Here is a 17,500-nt window from a genome sequence, read left to right as displayed (position 1 = left end):
CTAAGGATTATTTTCGATTATAAACGATTCCATCGTCCTTTGCGATATATCAAAAATGATCAATTTGAAAATGCTGTAAGAAATGAGATGTCACAATTCTTTTTTCATACATGTCAAAGTGATGCAAAAGAAAAAATATCTTTTACGTATCCATCTAGTTTATCAACTTTTCTTGAAATGATGCAAAGAAAGACGTCTCTCTTCACAACAGAAAAACTCTCCTATGATGAATTGGATAATCGTTGGAGTTCTATTAATGAACAAAAAAGAAACAACCTAAGGAATCAATTTCTAAATAGGGCCGAAGCTCTAGATAAGGAATTTTTTGCTTTGGATGTACTCGAAAAAAAGAGTAGATTATGTAATGATGAGACTAAAAAAAAATACTTACCTAAAATATATGATCCTTTCTTGAACGGACCCTATCGCGGACGAATCAAAAAAAGTTTTTTATTCTCAATCAAGAATAAAACTTACCCAAAAAACTACATTTGGATAAATAAGATTCACGCCATCCTTCTTAATATTAATACTGATTATCCAGGCTTTGAACAGAAAATAGATAGATTTGATAAAAAATCATTATCAAATGAAATTCGTTTTTTTTTTAACTTGATCAGTCAATTTTCTGGAAAATCAGTATCCAATTTCAATTTTAAAGGACTTTGTTTATTTCGAGAACATGAAAAGATGGATTCCGAAGCTAAAAAAAAAAAAATGAAGTTTTTATTCGACGCAATTCTAACTGATGCGAACGATAAAACAATTATAAATAGAAAAAAATGTATTGGAATAAAAGAAAGCAGTAAAAAAGTTCCTCGATGGTCATACAAATTAATTGACGAGGTAGAACACCTGGAAACATCCGGTGAAACAGCGGATTATGAGATTCGTTCAAGAAAAGCCAAACGTGTCGTAATTTTTACTGATGACTCAGAGAATGCCAATGCTTATACGGATACCAAGGATACTGATAATTCTGATGAAAAAGATGAATTAGCTTTAATACGTTATTCACAACAACCGGATTTTCGGCGAGACATAATCAAAGGATCTAGACGCGCTCAAAGACGTAAAACTGTTAATTGGAAAATCTTTCAAGCAAGCGCACATTCTCCTCTTTTTTTGGACAAAATTGACAAACCCTCTTTCTTTTCTTTTGATATTTTCGAGCCAATGAAAATCCTTTTTCTAAATTGGATGTGGAAAAATAAAAATACAGAATTGAAAATTTCGGATTCTACAGAGGAAAAGACAAAAGAGATTAAGAAAAAAGAGGAAGAAAGGCGTATAGAAATAGCCGAAGCCTGGGATAGCATTATATATGCTCAAGTAATAAGAGGTTTTTTATTAGTAACCCAATCGATTATTAGAAAATATATTCTATTACCCTCATTGATAATAACTAAAAATATCGTTCGTATACTATTATTTCAATCTCCCGAATGGTCAGAGGATTTAAAGGATTGGAATAGAGAAATGTATATTAAATGCACCTATAATGGCGTTCAATTATCCGAAACAGAATTTCCGAAAAACTGGCTAACTGAGGGTATTCAAATAAAGGTCCTTTTTCCTTTTCGTCTGAAACCTTGGCACAGATACAGATCTAAGCTACGATCCCCTCAAAAGGAAAAGGATCCAATGAAAAAAAAAGTGAAAAAAATGGATTTCTTCTTTTTAACAGTTTTCGGAATGGAAGTAGAATTGCCCTTTTCTTCTTCTCCCCGAAACCGACGTTCGTTTTTTGATCCCATTTTTAAAGAACTTAAAAAAAAAATAAAAATTTGGAAAAAGAATTTTTTTCTAGTTCTAAAAGTCTTAAACGAAAGAACAAAATTTTTTCTAAATATAGCAAAAGAAACAGCACAACGGATCATCCAAAGTATTCGCAAAAGGATTCTATTTCTAAAAGAAAAAATAAAAAAACTATCATTATCAAATCTTTTATTTATATTTGGATTGAGAAAAATATATGAATTGAATGAAATTCAAAAAGATTCAACAAAAAGTAAAAGTAAGAGGAATCAAATTATTTACGAATCCACCATTCCAATTCAATCTATTAATTGGACAGATTGTTCATTGACAGAAAAAAAAATAAAAGATCTGAATGATAGAACAAAGAAAATCATAAAACAAATAGAAAAATTTAAAAAAGACAAGAAAAAAGGTTCAGAGAGAAATATTTGTTCTAAGAAAACAACTTATGATGATAAAAGATTAGAATTACAAAAAAATATTTGGCAGATATTACAAAAAAGAAATGTTCGATTATCCCGCAAATCACATTATTTTTTTAAATTTTTCATAGAAAGGGTATATATAGATATCTTTGTATGTATCATTAATATTCCTAGAATCAATGTACAACTTTTTCTTGAATCAACAAAAAAAAATTCTTACAAAATACATTTACAAAAAAGAAGCAAAGGAAGAAAGAAAAAGAAGGGAGAAAAAAAATCAAAGTCTAATTCACTTTATTTCTACTATAAAAAAATCAATTTGAAATATGAGGAATACGAATTCACAGAATTTTTGCGACGTATCCTCTTTGTCACAAGCATATGTATTTTACAAATTATCACAAACCCAAGTTATAAACTTATATATGTAAAAATTAAGATCCGTTTTGGAATATCATGGAACACCTCTTTTTCTGAAGAAGGAACTAAAGGATTATCTTTTTGGAGTACAAGGAATATCTCATTCCAAATTAAAACAAAAGAGCGCTCCCAATTCTGTAATGAATCAATGGACAAATTGGTTAAAAGGTCATTATCAATACGATTTATCTCAGAATGGATGGTCAAGATTAGTATCCCACAAATGGCGAAAAAAAATGAAGGAACGCCATGTGGCTCAAAAGAAAGATTTAACCAAATATCATTCATAGGAACAAAACGGATTAATTCTTTACAAAAAACACGAAATAGATTCATTAACAAATCAAAAAAAAAAAATGAAAAAACAATATGGGTAAGATCTTTTATCATAAAAATCCCTAAATTATGCAGAAAAGAAGGACTCATATATTTATGGATAAAGATCGTCATTCCAAGCAAAAAAAAACCAAGCGATTTCTTAAAATTCCAACACGCGAAAAAAAAAAAAATTGGATATGACGGAAGATATTCCTCTCAAGAATTATATAGTAGAAGATTCTATTCTAGATATGGAAAAAAATTTGGAAAGAAAGTGTTTGGATTGGAGAATTCTGAATTTTTGTCTTACAAAGAAAGTGCATTTTTGGGGTTCGATCGATACCGATTATTATTTTACGCTTCAGGAAGAAATCAACCCATCCAAGAAAAAAAAAAACCTTTTGGATTGGATGGGAATGAATGTAGAAATACTAAATCGTTGCATAGCGAATCGGGAATTTTTTTTCTTCTCGAAAATTTTTATATTTTAGAATGCATATACGAGAAACCCATGGATCATACCAATCAAATTCCTTTTTTTCAATTTAAATGTAAAAAAAAAGGAGAAAAACATCACGGAAAAGAAAAAAATAGATATTTTGAGACGATGGAAAAAAAAAAAATATCTGGAATTAGAGTTAGAGACTCGAAAGAAAGGAAAAACAGAATATGCAGGTCGACTAAATCTAGAAGCATCCCCTTCAAAGAAAGAAAAAGATGTAAAAGAAGATTATGCCAGATCCGACATAAAAAAGGGTGTAAAAAAAAAAAAATACACGAACAACATCGAAGCAGAACTAAATTGCTTCCTAAGAAGGTATTTGCTTTTTCAATTGAACTGGCGGGATTGCTTAAAGGAAAGAATAATGAAGAATATCCAAGTATATTGTCTCCTGCTGAGACTGAAAAATATAAAAGAAATTGCTATAGCCTCTATTCAAAGAGGAGAACTAAGTCTAGATATTATGAAAATGAAGAATCAGAAGGATTTCACTCTTACAGAATTGAAAAAAAATACGGAATTGATGAAAAAAGGAATATTGAGTATCGAACCGATTCGTCTGTCTATAAAAAACCACGAACAATTCAATATGTATCAAACCATAGGCCTTTCGTTGATTCACAAGAGAAAGCACCAAATCAATCAAAGATACCGAGAAAAAAGCTACGTCGACAAGAAAAATTTGGAAAAATCCATAAAGAAATCCATTACAAGAACAAGAGATCAAAAGCTGACGGAAAAGAAAGAAAAAAAGAATTAGGATTTGCTTGTTCCGGAAAATCTTTTATCCGCGAGACGTCGGAGAGAATTGAGAATTCTAATTTGTTTCAATCCGAGGAAGAGAAAGAGTGTGCAGAGAAATACGGCATTTTACAAGGAGAAAAAAGTGAAAAATTGCTGTCAAGTTTTGGCTACAAGAAAAAATATAGAAAGAGAAAAACAAAAACTAATAAATTTAAAGTTATTTCTTTGGCCAAATTATCGATTAGAAGATTTAGCTTGTATGAATCGCTATTGGTTAGATACCAAAAATGGCAGCCGTTTCAGTATGGTAAGGATACATATGTATCCACGATTGAAAATTCGTTAATCTACATTTTTTGTTTTTTCTATTTCTCGTAACATATCTGGTATGCGAAAACAAATAGATGCACATACGCATTGCATTGTCTTACCCTCTATTCTCACTGAGGTACGATACTAATTCAATGATATATCCTATCCATTAGATCTATAAATGAATCACCAAAATCTTCTTATTTGAAGTCGACAATTTTGCTTTTGTGAATGCATAAATATAGTATTTTTTGTATACCTATTTGAATTGGGTTGATTAATCAAAATTGATTTGAAAAAGAAAATCAGGAATTCTAGATTATTGTATATTAAGATTATTGTATATACAAAATTGAAAATGAGTGTCATTTCATTATTATTACTGATCAATAAAAATATCTAGACTCTATAAAAAGGGGGGAAAGACAAGCTTTCATTTTTTTATGGTAAAAAAATCATTTATACCCGTTATTTCACAAGAAAAAAAAGAAGAAAACCCGGGATCGATTGAATTTCAAGTATTGAATTTCACCAATAAGATACGAAGACTTACTTCACATTTGAAATTGCACAGAAAAGACTATTTATCTCAAAGGGGTTTACGTAAAATTCTGGGAAAACGGAAACGACTCTTGTCTTATTTGTCAAAGAAAAATGGAATACGTTATAAAAAATTAATTAATCAGTTGGATATTCGGGAGCCACAAACTAATTAATTTGAAGAGTCGTTTTGAATTATTCGATTTATTAGATCTTGAATTTTGATGAACTAAGTTTTGTTTTAAGCAATTCATGGAAGAATGAATCGAGGAAAAACCTATGAATGCCCCAACTACAAGAAAAGACCTCATGATAGTCAATATGGGTCCTCACCATCCATCAATGCATGGTGTTCTTCGACTTATTGTTACTCTAGATGGTGAGGATGTTATTGATTGTGAACCAATATTGGGTTATTTACATAGAGGGATGGAAAAAATTGCAGAAAACCGAACAATTGTACAATATCTGCCTTATGTAACACGTTGGGATTATTTAGCTACTATGTTCACAGAAGCAATAACTGTAAATGGACCGGAACAGTTAGGAAATATTCAAGTACCTAAAAGAGCTAGCTATATTCGAGTAATTATGTTGGAGTTGAGTCGTATAGCTTCTCACCTACTATGGCTGGGACCTTTTATGGCAGATATTGGTGCACAAACCCCTTTCTTCTATATTTTCAGAGAAAGAGAATTAATATATGATCTATTCGAAGCTGCCACAGGTATGAGAATGATGCATAATTTTTTTCGTATCGGAGGGGTAGCGGCTGATCTACCTCATGGCTGGATAGATAAATGTTTGGATTTCTGCGATTATTTTTTAACAAGGGTTGTTGAATATCAAAAACTTATTACGCGAAATCCTATTTTTTTAGAACGGGTTGAGGGGGTAGGCATTGTTGGTGGAGAGGAAGTAATAAATTGGGGTTTATCAGGACCAATGCTTCGGGCTTCCGGAATCCAATGGGATCTACGTAAAGTTGATCATTATGAATGTTACGAGGAATTTGATTGGGAAGTTCAATGGCAAAAAGAAGGAGATTCATTAGCTCGTTATTTAGTACGAATTGGTGAAATGGTAGAATCCATAAAAATTATTCAACAGGCTCTGGAAGGAATTCCGGGGGGGCCATATGAGAATTTAGAAATCCGCTGCTTTGATAGAGAAAAGGATCCAGAATGGAATGATTTTGAATATCGATTCATTAGTAAAAAGCCGTCTCCGACTTTTGAATTACCGAAACAAGAACTTTATGTGAGAGTTGAAGCCCCAAAGGGAGAATTAGGAATTTTTCTAATAGGGGATCAGAATGGTTTTCCTTGGAGATGGAAAATTCGTCCCCCGGGTTTTATCAATTTGCAAATTCTTCCTCAGTTAGTTAAAAGAATGAAATTGGCTGATATTATGACAATACTAGGTAGCATAGATATCATTATGGGAGAAGTTGATCGTTGAAATGATAATTGATACAACAGAAATACAAGATATCAATTCTTTTTCCAGATTGGAATCTTTAAAAGAGGTCTATGGAATTATATGGATACTTGTCCCTATTTTGACTCTTGTATTGGGAATCACAATAGGTGTGCTAGTGATTGTATGGTTAGAAAGAGAGATATCCGCAGCGATACAACAGCGTATTGGACCTGAATACGCCGGTCCTTTGGGAGTTCTTCAAGCTCTAGCAGATGGAACAAAACTACTTTTCAAAGAGAATCTTATTCCATCTAGGGGAGATATTCGTTTATTCAGTATTGGACCATCTATATCAGTCATATCAATTCTAGTAAGCTATTCAGTAATTCCTTTTGGCTATAACTTTGTTTTAGCTGATCTCAATATCGGTGTTTTTTTATGGATTGCTATTTCGAGTATTGCTCCCATTGGACTTCTTATGTCAGGATATGGGTCAAATAATAAATATTCCTTTTTGGGTGGTCTACGGGCTGCTGCTCAATCGATTAGTTATGAAATACCATTAACTCTATGTGTGTTATCAATATCTCTACGTGTGATTCGTTGAGACAGAAACTTTTCCATGCTCCTTTCTTTTCGTCTTTATTTCTTTTCTTCTTTATAGCAAAGGGGTAGAAAAAATGGAATAGATATCCTGATTTTTGATTTTCATTATTTTTATTCAAAATTCGGATTGATGAACTAAATCAGATAGTTATATGAGTGAAATAAAACAGCTTCTATTTATTCATTATTCATTGATTTAATATTCTAAGATTTAATATTCTAATATTTTAGAATATTCTAATTTTCATTATTAATTTAATGAAATTGAAATTCAATATTAAATCTTAGAATATAAAATTAAAAAAAAAATCGATATATATCTTATTTTGAATATATAATTTTATTTTGAATATAAAATATTAATTTAATTATTATATATATTTATATTTAATATATTATTAATATATTAATATATTATTAATATATTAATATATATATAGTAATATATATAGATATAGGATATAGAATTAATATACTATGATTTGAATTTCATTTGAATCTGCAGTAAAAATATTGAGTCTCATTTTCTATGTATAAGAATTAAGTGGAAAAAAATTATAAGCGGAAGAAAGCGTTTACCCCAAAATTGGTTGATTAGTCATCCTGTTTTGAAGCGGGCTCAAAAGACCAACCTTATTGAGTTTTCACTATCGACTATCGTTTGTATGAATTACCATACATGTATTACCATAAGGGGAGATTGATAAAAAATGCGTGGATGGTTAGAAACACCAAGATACACAAAGGATTAGTAATGGAGATTATGTAAATTCTCCAAAAGAGCATTTCTGCATAATATAAAAAGAATACAAATTGGGGCTTTAAGTTCGTAGAAAAAATAAGGCAGTACTCCCCACAATTCCGATCCAGAGTATGCTCCTATCCACTGATTAAATAAATAACTATCAGAAACGAAATAATCCTTTAATTTTTTTTTAAGTCCCTTTTTGTTTTGCACATAAAAAAAAAGAAGAATAGGAACGAAAAAAAACAAAAGAATAGAATACAATTAAAAAGAGGGATCCCTTTTGATTCTTTCTTATATCCATATTCATGGAAATACAATTTATGTCATAATTCATAAACTAGTGTCTAATTTTTTTACGTAATCGAAAACGACGGGTTATTGAGAATTCTAAAGGAGTATTTTATTGAATTGAAGAATTCAATTATTACTCAACAAATTCAAATTCTTAAGGGATGAGATCAATTCAGAAGTACCTTTTTGTATTTATTATTATAACAGACAGAATTCAATTGGTCTAATTCAGGACCGTCCAATGGATTTGAATCCTATCTATCCGAGGGATATATCAAGATAAATAACCGGCCCGGTCCCTTAGATTTATTTATGGCCTTCGAGGAGCCGTATGAGGTGAAAATCTCATGTACGGTTCTGTAATAGCGATGGGAACAGTAATGTTATCACCGACTAGGATTATCTAACAGTTTAAGTACAGTTGATATAGTTGACGCACAATCAAAATATGGTTTTTTTGGATGGAATTTATGGCGTCAACCTATAGGTTTTATCATTTTTCTAATTTCTTCCCTAGCGGAATGTGAAAGATTACCTTTTGATTTACCAGAAGCTGAAGAAGAATTAGTAGCAGGTTATCAAACCGAATATTCGGGTATAAAATTTGGTTTATTTTACGTTGCTTCCTATTTAAACTTATTAGTTTCTTCATTATTTGTAACAGTTCTTTACTTGGGCGGTTGGAATATCTCTATTCCATACATATTTGTTTCTGAGCTTTTTGAAATAAATAAAACATGTGGAGTTTTTGGAACTACAATTGGTATCTTTATTACATTAGCTAAAACTTATTTGTTCTTGTTCCTTTCTATCACAACAAGATGGACTTTGCCTAGGTTAAGAATGGATCAATTATTAAATCTTGGATGGAAATTTCTTTTACCTATTTCTCTGGGTAATCTATTATTAACAACTTCGTTTCGACTGTTTTCACTGTAAAAGATTGATATTCTATATTCATAACTTGTCTCAAACAAGAGAAAGAAACAAAACAAAAATATTCATAGATATTCACGATATGTTCCTTATGGTAACTGGGTTCATGAATTATGGTCAACAAACAGTACGAGCTGCAAGGTACATTGGTCAAGGTTTCATGATTACCTTAGCCCACGCAAATCGTTTACCTGTAACTATTCAATATCCTTATGAAAAATTAATAACATCGGAACGTTTCCGCGGTCGAATCCATTTTGAATTTGATAAGTGCATTGCTTGTGAAGTATGTGTTCGTGTATGTCCTATAGATCTACCCGTTGTTGATTGGAAACTGGAAACTGATATTCGAAAGAAACGATTGCTTAATTACAGTATTGATTTCGGGATCTGTATATTTTGTGGTAACTGCGTTGAGTATTGTCCAACAAATTGTTTATCAATGACTGAAGAATATGAACTTTCGACTTATGATCGTCACGAATTGAATTATAATCAAATTGCTTTGGGCCGTTTACCAATGTCAGTAATTGACGATTATACAATTCGAACAATTCAATTCAAATAAAATTCTTTATTTATTTATTTCAATATTTAAATTATTTAAATATTGAAAAGATTTATATAATTTTATTAATATAGTTTATAGTTTCGAAATAGTTTCGAATACTCGTTCGTATAAAGAATTAGATTAGTCCTATAACTGTACCTAGAGAAATTCACACTCCTTAGGATTTAATTCAATTAGGAATTTAGTATATAAAATTTTTTCCTGGTCGTATCAATAAGGTCATGAAATTTCAATTTATTTATCTTTTATTTTACATCTAATGGATTTACCTGAACCGATACATGATTTTCTTTTAATCTTTCTGGGATCAGGTCTTGTATTAGGAAGTCTAGGAGTAGTATTATTTACCAACCCAATTTTTTCTGCCTTTTCGTTGGGACTGGCTCTTGTTTGTATATCTTTATTCTATATTTTATCAAACTCCCATTTTGTAGCTGCAGCACAGCTACTTATTTACGTAGGAGCTATAAACGTTTTAATCATATTTGCTGTGATGTTCATAAATGGTTCAGAATATTACCAAGATTTTAATCTTTGGACCGTTGGGGATGGAGTTACTTTGGTGGTTTGTACAAGTATTTTTGTTTCACTAATAACTACTATTCCAGATACATCATGGTACGGGATTATTTGGACTACAAGATCAAATCAGATTATAGAGCAAGATTTGATAAATAATAGTCAACAAATTGGAATTCATTTATCAACAGATTTTTTTCTTCCATTTGAACTCATTTCAATAATTCTTTTAGCTGCTTTGATCGGTGCAATTGTCGTGGCTCGCCAGTAAGAATAGAACTAATAATATCAATCTAAATTCCATTTTGTTCTATTTATTTTATCTCCATTTCCTTTGAATTTTACATGTGAATGGGGAAGTGAAAGAGTGTTTATGTTTAAAAGAATTTTCTTATTCGACTTATTACCAATATCTTCTTTTGGTCTGTACTTGTTATATTCTCTAGTCAATCGAATCTGTTGAAGTGTTGTTCATATTGAAATGAATCAAAATTGATAAGGAGTTGGTCAATGATGCTCGAACATGTACTTGTTTTGAGTGCCTATTTATTTTCTATCGGTATCTATGGATTGATCACAAGCCGAAATATGGTTAGAGCCCTTATGTGTCTTGAACTTATACTGAATGCGGTTAATATAAATTTCGTAGCTTTTTCTGATTTTTTTGATAGTCGCCAATTAAAAGGAAATATTTTTTCAATTTTTGTTATAGCTATCGCAGCCGCTGAAGCAGCTATTGGACCGGCTATTGTTTCGTCAATTTATCGTAACAGAAAATCAACTCGTATCAATCAATCGAATTTGTTGAATAAATAGTATTATCAGAAAAATTCGAATTTCGAATATTGAAATTCTAATATTTATCAATTCAAATTCCCATGTATAACGTATGATCATGTTTGCGAAAACGTAAGAAATCAAAGTATCTTGGCCCTCTCTTATGAATTGATCCAGAGGTAGATTGATTAGAAAAATTCTGGTAAATCATTGATTCATCTGGTGTCGAAATATATGATTCATTTACAAGTTTACTAGATCGAAAATTGCTGATGTTCAAAAATTAATAGAGCCAATGTCACATTCAGTAAAGATTTATGATACATGTATAGGATGTACTCAATGTGTCCGAGCCTGCCCCACAGATGTATTAGAAATGATACCTTGGGACGGATGTAAAGCTAAGCAAATAGCTTCTGCTCCAAGAACAGAGGACTGTGTTGGTTGTAAGAGGTGTGAATCCGCCTGTCCGACAGATTTCTTGAGTGTTCGGGTTTATTTATGGCATGAAACAACTCGAAGCATGGGTCTAGCTTATTGATACGTTTCAAAAAACCACATACGAATACCTTTTTTTTACTGACAAAAACCCGTGCTCAAAATGGAAAATCTTTTCCATTTTGAGCACGGGTTTTTCTGGCCCAAGTGTATCTTATTTTTACCATGAATTTTTTTCCTTGGTTAACAATAGTTGTAGTTTTCCCAATATCCGCGGGTTCCTTAATCTTCTTATTTCCCCATAGAGGAAATAAGGTAATTAGATGGTATACTATTTTTATATGCTTAATGAATCTCCTTATAACAACCTATGCTTTCTGTTATCATTTCCAATTGGACGATCCATTAATCCAATTGACGGAGAATTATAAATGGATCCAATTTTTTGATTTTTACTGGAGATTCGGAATAGATGGACTCTCTATAGGCCCTATTTTACTGACGGGATTCATCACCACTTTAGCTACTTTAGCGGCTCAACCGGTTACTCGGGAATCCCGATTATTCCATTTCCTGATGTTAGCAATGTATAGCGGTCAAATAGGATCATTTTCTTCTCAAGACATTTTACTTTTTTTCATCATGTGGGAATTAGAATTAATTCCTGTTTATCTACTTTTATCCATGTGGGGTGGAAAGAAACGTTTGTATTCAGCTACAAAGTTTATTTTGTATACTGCAGGAAGTTCCATTTTTTTATTAATGGGAGTTCTCGGTATCGGTTTATATGGTTCGAATGAACCAACATTAAATTTTGAAACATCAGCTAATCAGTCATATCCTGTGGCACTGGAAATAATATTCTATATTGGATTTCTTATTGCTTTTGCTGTCAAATTGCCGATTATACCCTTACATACATGGTTACCAGACACCCACGGAGAGGCACATTACAGTACTTGTATGCTTTTAGCTGGAATCTTATTAAAAATGGGAGCGTATGGATTGGTTCGAATTAATATGGAATTATTACCCCACGCTCATTCTCTATTTTCCCCCTGGTTAATTCTATTAGGCGCAATTCAAATAATCTATGCAGCTTCAACATCTCTTGGTCAACGTAATTTAAAAAAAAGAATAGCTTATTCCTCTGTATCTCATATGGGTTTCATAATTATAGGAATTTGTTCTATAAGCGATACGGGACTCAATGGAGCCATTTTACAAATAATTTCTCATGGATTGATTGGTGCTGCGCTTTTTTTCTTGGCAGGAACGAGTTATGATAGAATACGTCTTTATTATCTCGACGAAATGGGCGGAATGGCTATTCCAATGCCAAAAATATTCACGGTTTTCAGTATCTTATCGATGGCTTCTCTTGCATTGCCGGGCATGAGCGGTTTTGTTGCAGAATTGATAGTTTTTTTTGGAATAATTACCAGTCAAAAATATCTTTTAATGACAAAAATACTAATCACTTTTGTAATGGCAATTGGAATGATATTAACTCCTATTTATTCATTATCTATGTTACGCCAGATGTTCTATGGATACAAGTTTTTTAATAAACCAAACTCTTTCTTTTTTGATTCTGGGCCCCGAGAGTTATTTATTTCGATTTCTATCCTTATACCTGTAATAGGTATTGGTATTTATCCGGATTTCATTTTCTCATTATCAGTTGACAAGGTCGAAGCTATTCTATCTAATTTTTTATAGATAGTTTTCATTAATAAATGACTAAAACCAAAAAATTAAAGAGAGCAAAAAATCTTATTTTTTTAATAGTGTTCATTGTACAATGAAAAAAATCTTTTTTCTTCTCTAGATTAACTTAAAAAAAAAAATGAATTGGAATTGTAACCGGATACGTTTGGTGTTTGTGAGAACCCCTTGAATCACTACATTACTTGATTTAAAGGGTTCTCGACTGTTTGGTTTATGCGAAGTTTTCTTATACTTTTACTTATACTTAATATTATATATTCTATTTTATTTATTTTATTATCTATTGTATTTTTTTATTTTATTAAAATGAATATTTGAAATTAAAATGAATATTTTAAATGAATATAATATTTATTTTAATTTCAAATATTCATTTTAATCTGTATTAATATGCATAATATTAATATGCTTATCATAATATGCTTATTATGTTTGTATTTGTCAGGCCCTTTACTCATACTCATTTTAATTCAATTAGATGTAAATGAACCATAACAATGTAGTCCTATTCCTAATAGATTGATCCCAAAATAACATATCCAAATTATAAGAAAGCCCATAGAGGCCACTATTGAAGAATTTACACCTTCCAATCTTTTCTTTTTTCCAGTATGTAAATAAATCGCGAATATGGTCCAAGTAATAAACGCCCAAGTTTCCTTTGGATCCCAATTCCAATATGATCCCCAGGCCACAATAGCCCATACTGCTCCCGAAAGAATACCTATGGTTAAAAAGATAAAACCTAGACCAATAATACGATAACTCCAGCGATCCAATTGTTGAATAAATTGAGACCTGTAATAATTTCCATAAGAAGGAAAAGAAGTGTTTCGTAAAACATTGTTTCTTTCGTTCATGTATTTGATCACAGCAAAAGAAAATGACACAATAAAAAAAAAGATTATTGTTCTTACCAATCTTTCTTATTATGACTTTTCGAAATGTAATGACTAAAAGAGCTACTGATAATAATGATCCACATAAAAGAGCTGCATAGCCCAATACCATCATACTTACGTGCATCATTAACCAATGCGATTGTAGAGCGGGTACTAATATTCCGGATTCATGCAGTTCGGTTAAAAGACCCGAAGTAGCAAAGCCTTGGGTAAAAATAACACTTGGTGCTATTATTGTGCTTAAATGGTTTTTAAGCTTTTTAAAACCAAAACCTGGAATTATATGAAAAATGGAAAAACCCCAGGAAAGAAAGATTACCGATTCATATAAATCACTTAATGGTAAATGGCCCGAAAAAATCCAACGAGTAACTAATAATCCCGTTATACAGAAAAAGGTTACTACCATGCCTTTTTCGGACGAATCATATAGTACTACGATTTCATTGACTAATAAGGTTAGCAAACGAATTGCAATTACAATTGATACGACCGAAAACGCTATATGAGTTAATATATGCTCTAAAGTTGAAAATATCATATAAAAAAAAAAAAAAGATCTCCTAATTATATGAACGGAAATCGGGCATTGAATTCATTATAGGACTTATTCTTTTAGAAAATAAGATGCCATGCCGCCACTCGGACTCGAACCGAGATGCTCTAGCACTGCTTCCTAAGAGCAGCGTGTCTACCGATTTCACCATAGCGGCTTGCTCGAAATCATAATAAACGATTTTTAGTCAATCGTCGAGATTGAAAGAGTTGATTGAAATGCAATATTTCTTTCCGAAATATAAGATCTTATATTTCGGAAAGAAATATTGCATTTCAATTTCAGAAACCGAAACATTAAAGAATTTTAATTCAAAAAAGCCAATTCCAAAACAAAAATGAGGTCAATTTTCTATTGAAGAGTTCAAAACATTAACAAATAAAAATTTTTACTTATATCTTATCTCATTTTGATTTTTAGTTTGTATAAAAATATCTATAAGATATAGAAACTAAAAAAAACTCTCCAAAAAAATATTAATAATTAATCAAAATTAATATATAATATAAAAGACCACAAAACCAATAATCTTCAAAAGATTTCAATATATATATATACGAAACCCTTTTTTGAAATTAGACTATTCTTTGAGTCCAGCTAATTCAGATTATTCCAATGTTTGTATTTGTTGCACAAAAAAACTTTTTGAGTTCCCCGTAGAAAGAGATTTCGCTAACGAAAAAGCTTTCAATGCTACCCAATATGCCTTCTTCTTCCAAATTGTTTTCCGAATCCTTTTTTTTGATATAGAAGTGCGTTTTTTTGGAGCTGCCATTCCAAAATTAGACTAGTTTGTTTATTGCTATAGTTGGATGTGAAAGACATCTATTGTTCAAAATGAATTGTTCTTTAATTAGATTAGACATAGATCTATCTTATCTATTTGTTTTTCTAAATTATACTATTCTACTCCTTTTCATAAGGAATGTGGATATGTAAAAATAACATAGTCTTTTTTTTTCCTAATAATCGTTTATGTAATTCTTATAAACAAAAAAACTATCCTTTTCTATTTATATTATATATCGTTCTATTTTGGTCATATTGGATTTATACATGGAATAAAATACATCAAAAAGTTTAAGAACCCAACCCTTATCTTTATCCCGCCTACTTGGTCGATTAAAAGATACATGATTTTAAAAAATCATGTATCTTAATTCCTTTTTTCTATCTAAAGTAAACTGTTGAATATCATAACCTTTTTTACAAACTTTTTCCAAAGATATATGTCTTTTTCTTGGAATGGAAAATCAAAAATTAGTGCCGAAACAAATTAATGATTCGGAATCAAAAACTACAAAAAGAATTCTTATCTTTTTGAATCAGATGGATTGTTTTTTATGATTCATATCAAAATAAACTAATATTTTTCGTTTTGGTGTAATAATTTATCCCCACTCTCTGGATATAAATTATTGTATAATAATAATTTAAAAATTGGAATTTCTTAATATTATTAATCTTTTAATATTCTATTAATAAAAAAAAAAGTGGATTTTTCACTAGTAATTTGGTCATATCATTTGACTCATTTTCACTTCGTACTTTCAACTATTGGAAATATTGGACAAAAATTCAGAATAATGAACAATAGATAATTCTATTTCTATCTTAATTTTCATTTTTTTATTAACTGAACCCTTTCAAAAGAGATAAAATTGGCGAATAAGAAACAAAACTCATTAAGAATCCTTTTTTTTGTTTTTTTTTTTTTGTATGGAATATACACATCAATTTTCATGGATCATACCCTTCATTCCACTTCCAGTTCCTATGTTAATAGGAGTGGGACTTCTCCTTTTTCCCGCGGCAACAAAAAATATTCGCCGTATGTGGGCTTTTCCTAGTGTTTTATTATTAAGTATAGTTATGATTTTTTCGGTGGATCTGTCTATTCATCAAATCAATAACAGTTCTATCTATCAATATGTATGGTCTTGGACTATAAATAATGATCTTTCTTTAGAGTTTGGCTACTTGATCGATTCACTTACTTCTATTATGTCAATATTGATTACTACTGTTGGGATTCTGGTTCTTATTTACAGTGACAATTATATGTCTCATGATGAAGGATATTTGAGATTTTTTGCTTATATGAGTTTTTTTAATACTTCAATGTTGGGATTGGTTACTAGTTCGAATTTGATACAAATTTATATTTTTTGGGAATTGGTTGGAATGTGTTCTTATTTATTAATAGGTTTTTGGTTCACACGTCCTATTGCGGCAAATGCTTGTCAAAAAGCGTTTGTAACTAATCGGGTAGGGGATTTTTGTTTATTATTGGGAATTTTGGGTCTTTATTGGATAACAGGTAGTTTGGAATTTCGGGATTTGTTTGAAATATTCAATAACTTGATTTCTAATAATGAGGTTAATCTTTTATTAGTTACTTTGTGCGCCTTCCTGTTATTTGGCGGTTCAGTTGCTAAGTCTGCCCAATTCCCCCTTCATGTATGGTTACCGGATGCTATGGAAGGGCCTACCCCTATTTCCGCTCTTATCCACGCTGCTACTATGGTAGCGGCGGGAATTTTTCTTGTAGCCCGCCTTCTTCCTCTTTTCATAGTTATACCTTCCATAATGAATGGAATAGCTTTCATAGGGATAATAACAGTAGTATTAGGAGCTACTTTAGCTCTTGCTCAAAAGGATATTAAGAGAGGTTTGGCCTATTCTACAATGTCTCAATTGGGTTATATGATGTTAGCTCTAGGTATGGGCTCTTATCGAGCCGCTTTATTTCATTTGATTACTCATGCTTATTCAAAAGCATTGTTGTTTTTAGGATCCGGATCCATTATTCATTCAATGGAAGCTATTGTTGGATATTCTCCAGATAAAAGTCAAAATATGGTTCTTATGGGCGGTTTAACAAAACATGTGCCAATTACAAAAACTGCTTTTTTAGTGGGTACACTCTCTCTTTGTGGTATTCCACCCTTTGCTTGTTTTTGGTCCAAAGATGAAATTCT

General features: G+C 31.0%; 12 protein-coding genes and 1 non-coding gene across 13 annotated transcripts in view, besides 1 other annotated feature; 10 read left to right on the top strand and 3 right to left on the bottom strand. All coding sequences in view use genetic code 11, as the record gives it.

Annotated features, from left to right (window-relative positions):
- Positions 1–4,548, top strand: part of ycf1 (hypothetical chloroplast RF19) — a 5,496-nt gene extending 948 nt beyond the window's left edge. The window contains exon 1 of the mRNA in view: positions 1–4,548. This exon is cut by the window's left edge and continues 948 nt beyond it. Within this exon, the coding sequence (YP_009871019.1) occupies positions 1–4,548 (4,548 nt within the window).
- Positions 1–17,500: part of a sequence feature (SSC) that runs on past both edges of the window.
- rps15 (ribosomal protein S15) lies at positions 4,926–5,198 on the top strand. The gene has a single exon. It carries the CDS (start codon positions 4,926–4,928, stop codon positions 5,196–5,198), a length of 273 nt encoding a protein of 90 aa, YP_009871018.1.
- ndhH (NADH-plastoquinone oxidoreductase subunit 7) lies at positions 5,302–6,483 on the top strand. Its single transcript has one exon. It carries the CDS (start codon positions 5,302–5,304, stop codon positions 6,481–6,483), a length of 1,182 nt encoding a protein of 393 aa, YP_009871017.1.
- On the top strand, positions 6,485–9,028 carry ndhA (NADH-plastoquinone oxidoreductase subunit 1). Its single transcript has 2 exons — positions 6,485–7,037; positions 8,490–9,028. The coding sequence occupies exons 1-2, from the start codon at positions 6,485–6,487 to the stop codon at positions 9,026–9,028; spliced, it is 1,092 nt and encodes a 363-aa protein (YP_009871016.1).
- Positions 9,108–9,593, top strand: ndhI (NADH-plastoquinone oxidoreductase subunit I). The gene has a single exon. The coding sequence runs from the start codon at positions 9,108–9,110 to the stop codon at positions 9,591–9,593; it is 486 nt and encodes a 161-aa protein (YP_009871015.1).
- ndhG (NADH-plastoquinone oxidoreductase subunit 6) lies at positions 9,856–10,386 on the top strand. The gene has a single exon. It carries the CDS (start codon positions 9,856–9,858, stop codon positions 10,384–10,386), a length of 531 nt encoding a protein of 176 aa, YP_009871014.1.
- On the top strand, positions 10,626–10,931 carry ndhE (NADH-plastoquinone oxidoreductase subunit 4L). Its single transcript has one exon. It carries the CDS (start codon positions 10,626–10,628, stop codon positions 10,929–10,931), a length of 306 nt encoding a protein of 101 aa, YP_009871013.1.
- Positions 11,188–11,433, top strand: psaC (photosystem I subunit VII). Its single transcript has one exon. It carries the CDS (start codon positions 11,188–11,190, stop codon positions 11,431–11,433), a length of 246 nt encoding a protein of 81 aa, YP_009871012.1.
- Positions 11,556–13,052, top strand: ndhD (NADH-plastoquinone oxidoreductase subunit 4). The gene has a single exon. It carries the CDS (start codon positions 11,556–11,558, stop codon positions 13,050–13,052), a length of 1,497 nt encoding a protein of 498 aa, YP_009871011.1.
- Positions 13,536–14,504, bottom strand: ccsA (cytochrome cheme attachment protein). The gene has a single exon. It carries the CDS (start codon positions 14,502–14,504, stop codon positions 13,536–13,538), a length of 969 nt encoding a protein of 322 aa, YP_009871010.1.
- trnL-UAG lies at positions 14,597–14,676 on the bottom strand. Its single transcript has one exon. It is a non-coding gene; the product is annotated as a tRNA-Leu (tRNA).
- Positions 15,127–15,294, bottom strand: rpl32 (ribosomal protein L32). The gene has a single exon. It carries the CDS (start codon positions 15,292–15,294, stop codon positions 15,127–15,129), a length of 168 nt encoding a protein of 55 aa, YP_009871009.1.
- ndhF (NADH-plastoquinone oxidoreductase subunit 5) overlaps positions 16,239–17,500 on the top strand; it is a 2,238-nt gene continuing 976 nt past the window's right edge. Inside the window, exon 1 of the mRNA in view lies at positions 16,239–17,500. This exon is cut by the window's right edge and continues 976 nt beyond it. Coding sequence (YP_009871008.1) covers positions 16,239–17,500 — 1,262 coding nt within the window.

The sequence above is a fragment of the chloroplast genome of Prosopis cineraria (genome assembly GCF_029017545.1).
Source record: "Prosopis cineraria chloroplast, complete genome".
Lineage (NCBI taxonomy): Eukaryota > Viridiplantae > Streptophyta > Magnoliopsida > Fabales > Fabaceae > Prosopis > Prosopis cineraria.
The sequence above is the reverse complement of the archived record's forward strand: the minus strand, read 5'-3'. Positions and strand labels throughout refer to the sequence as shown.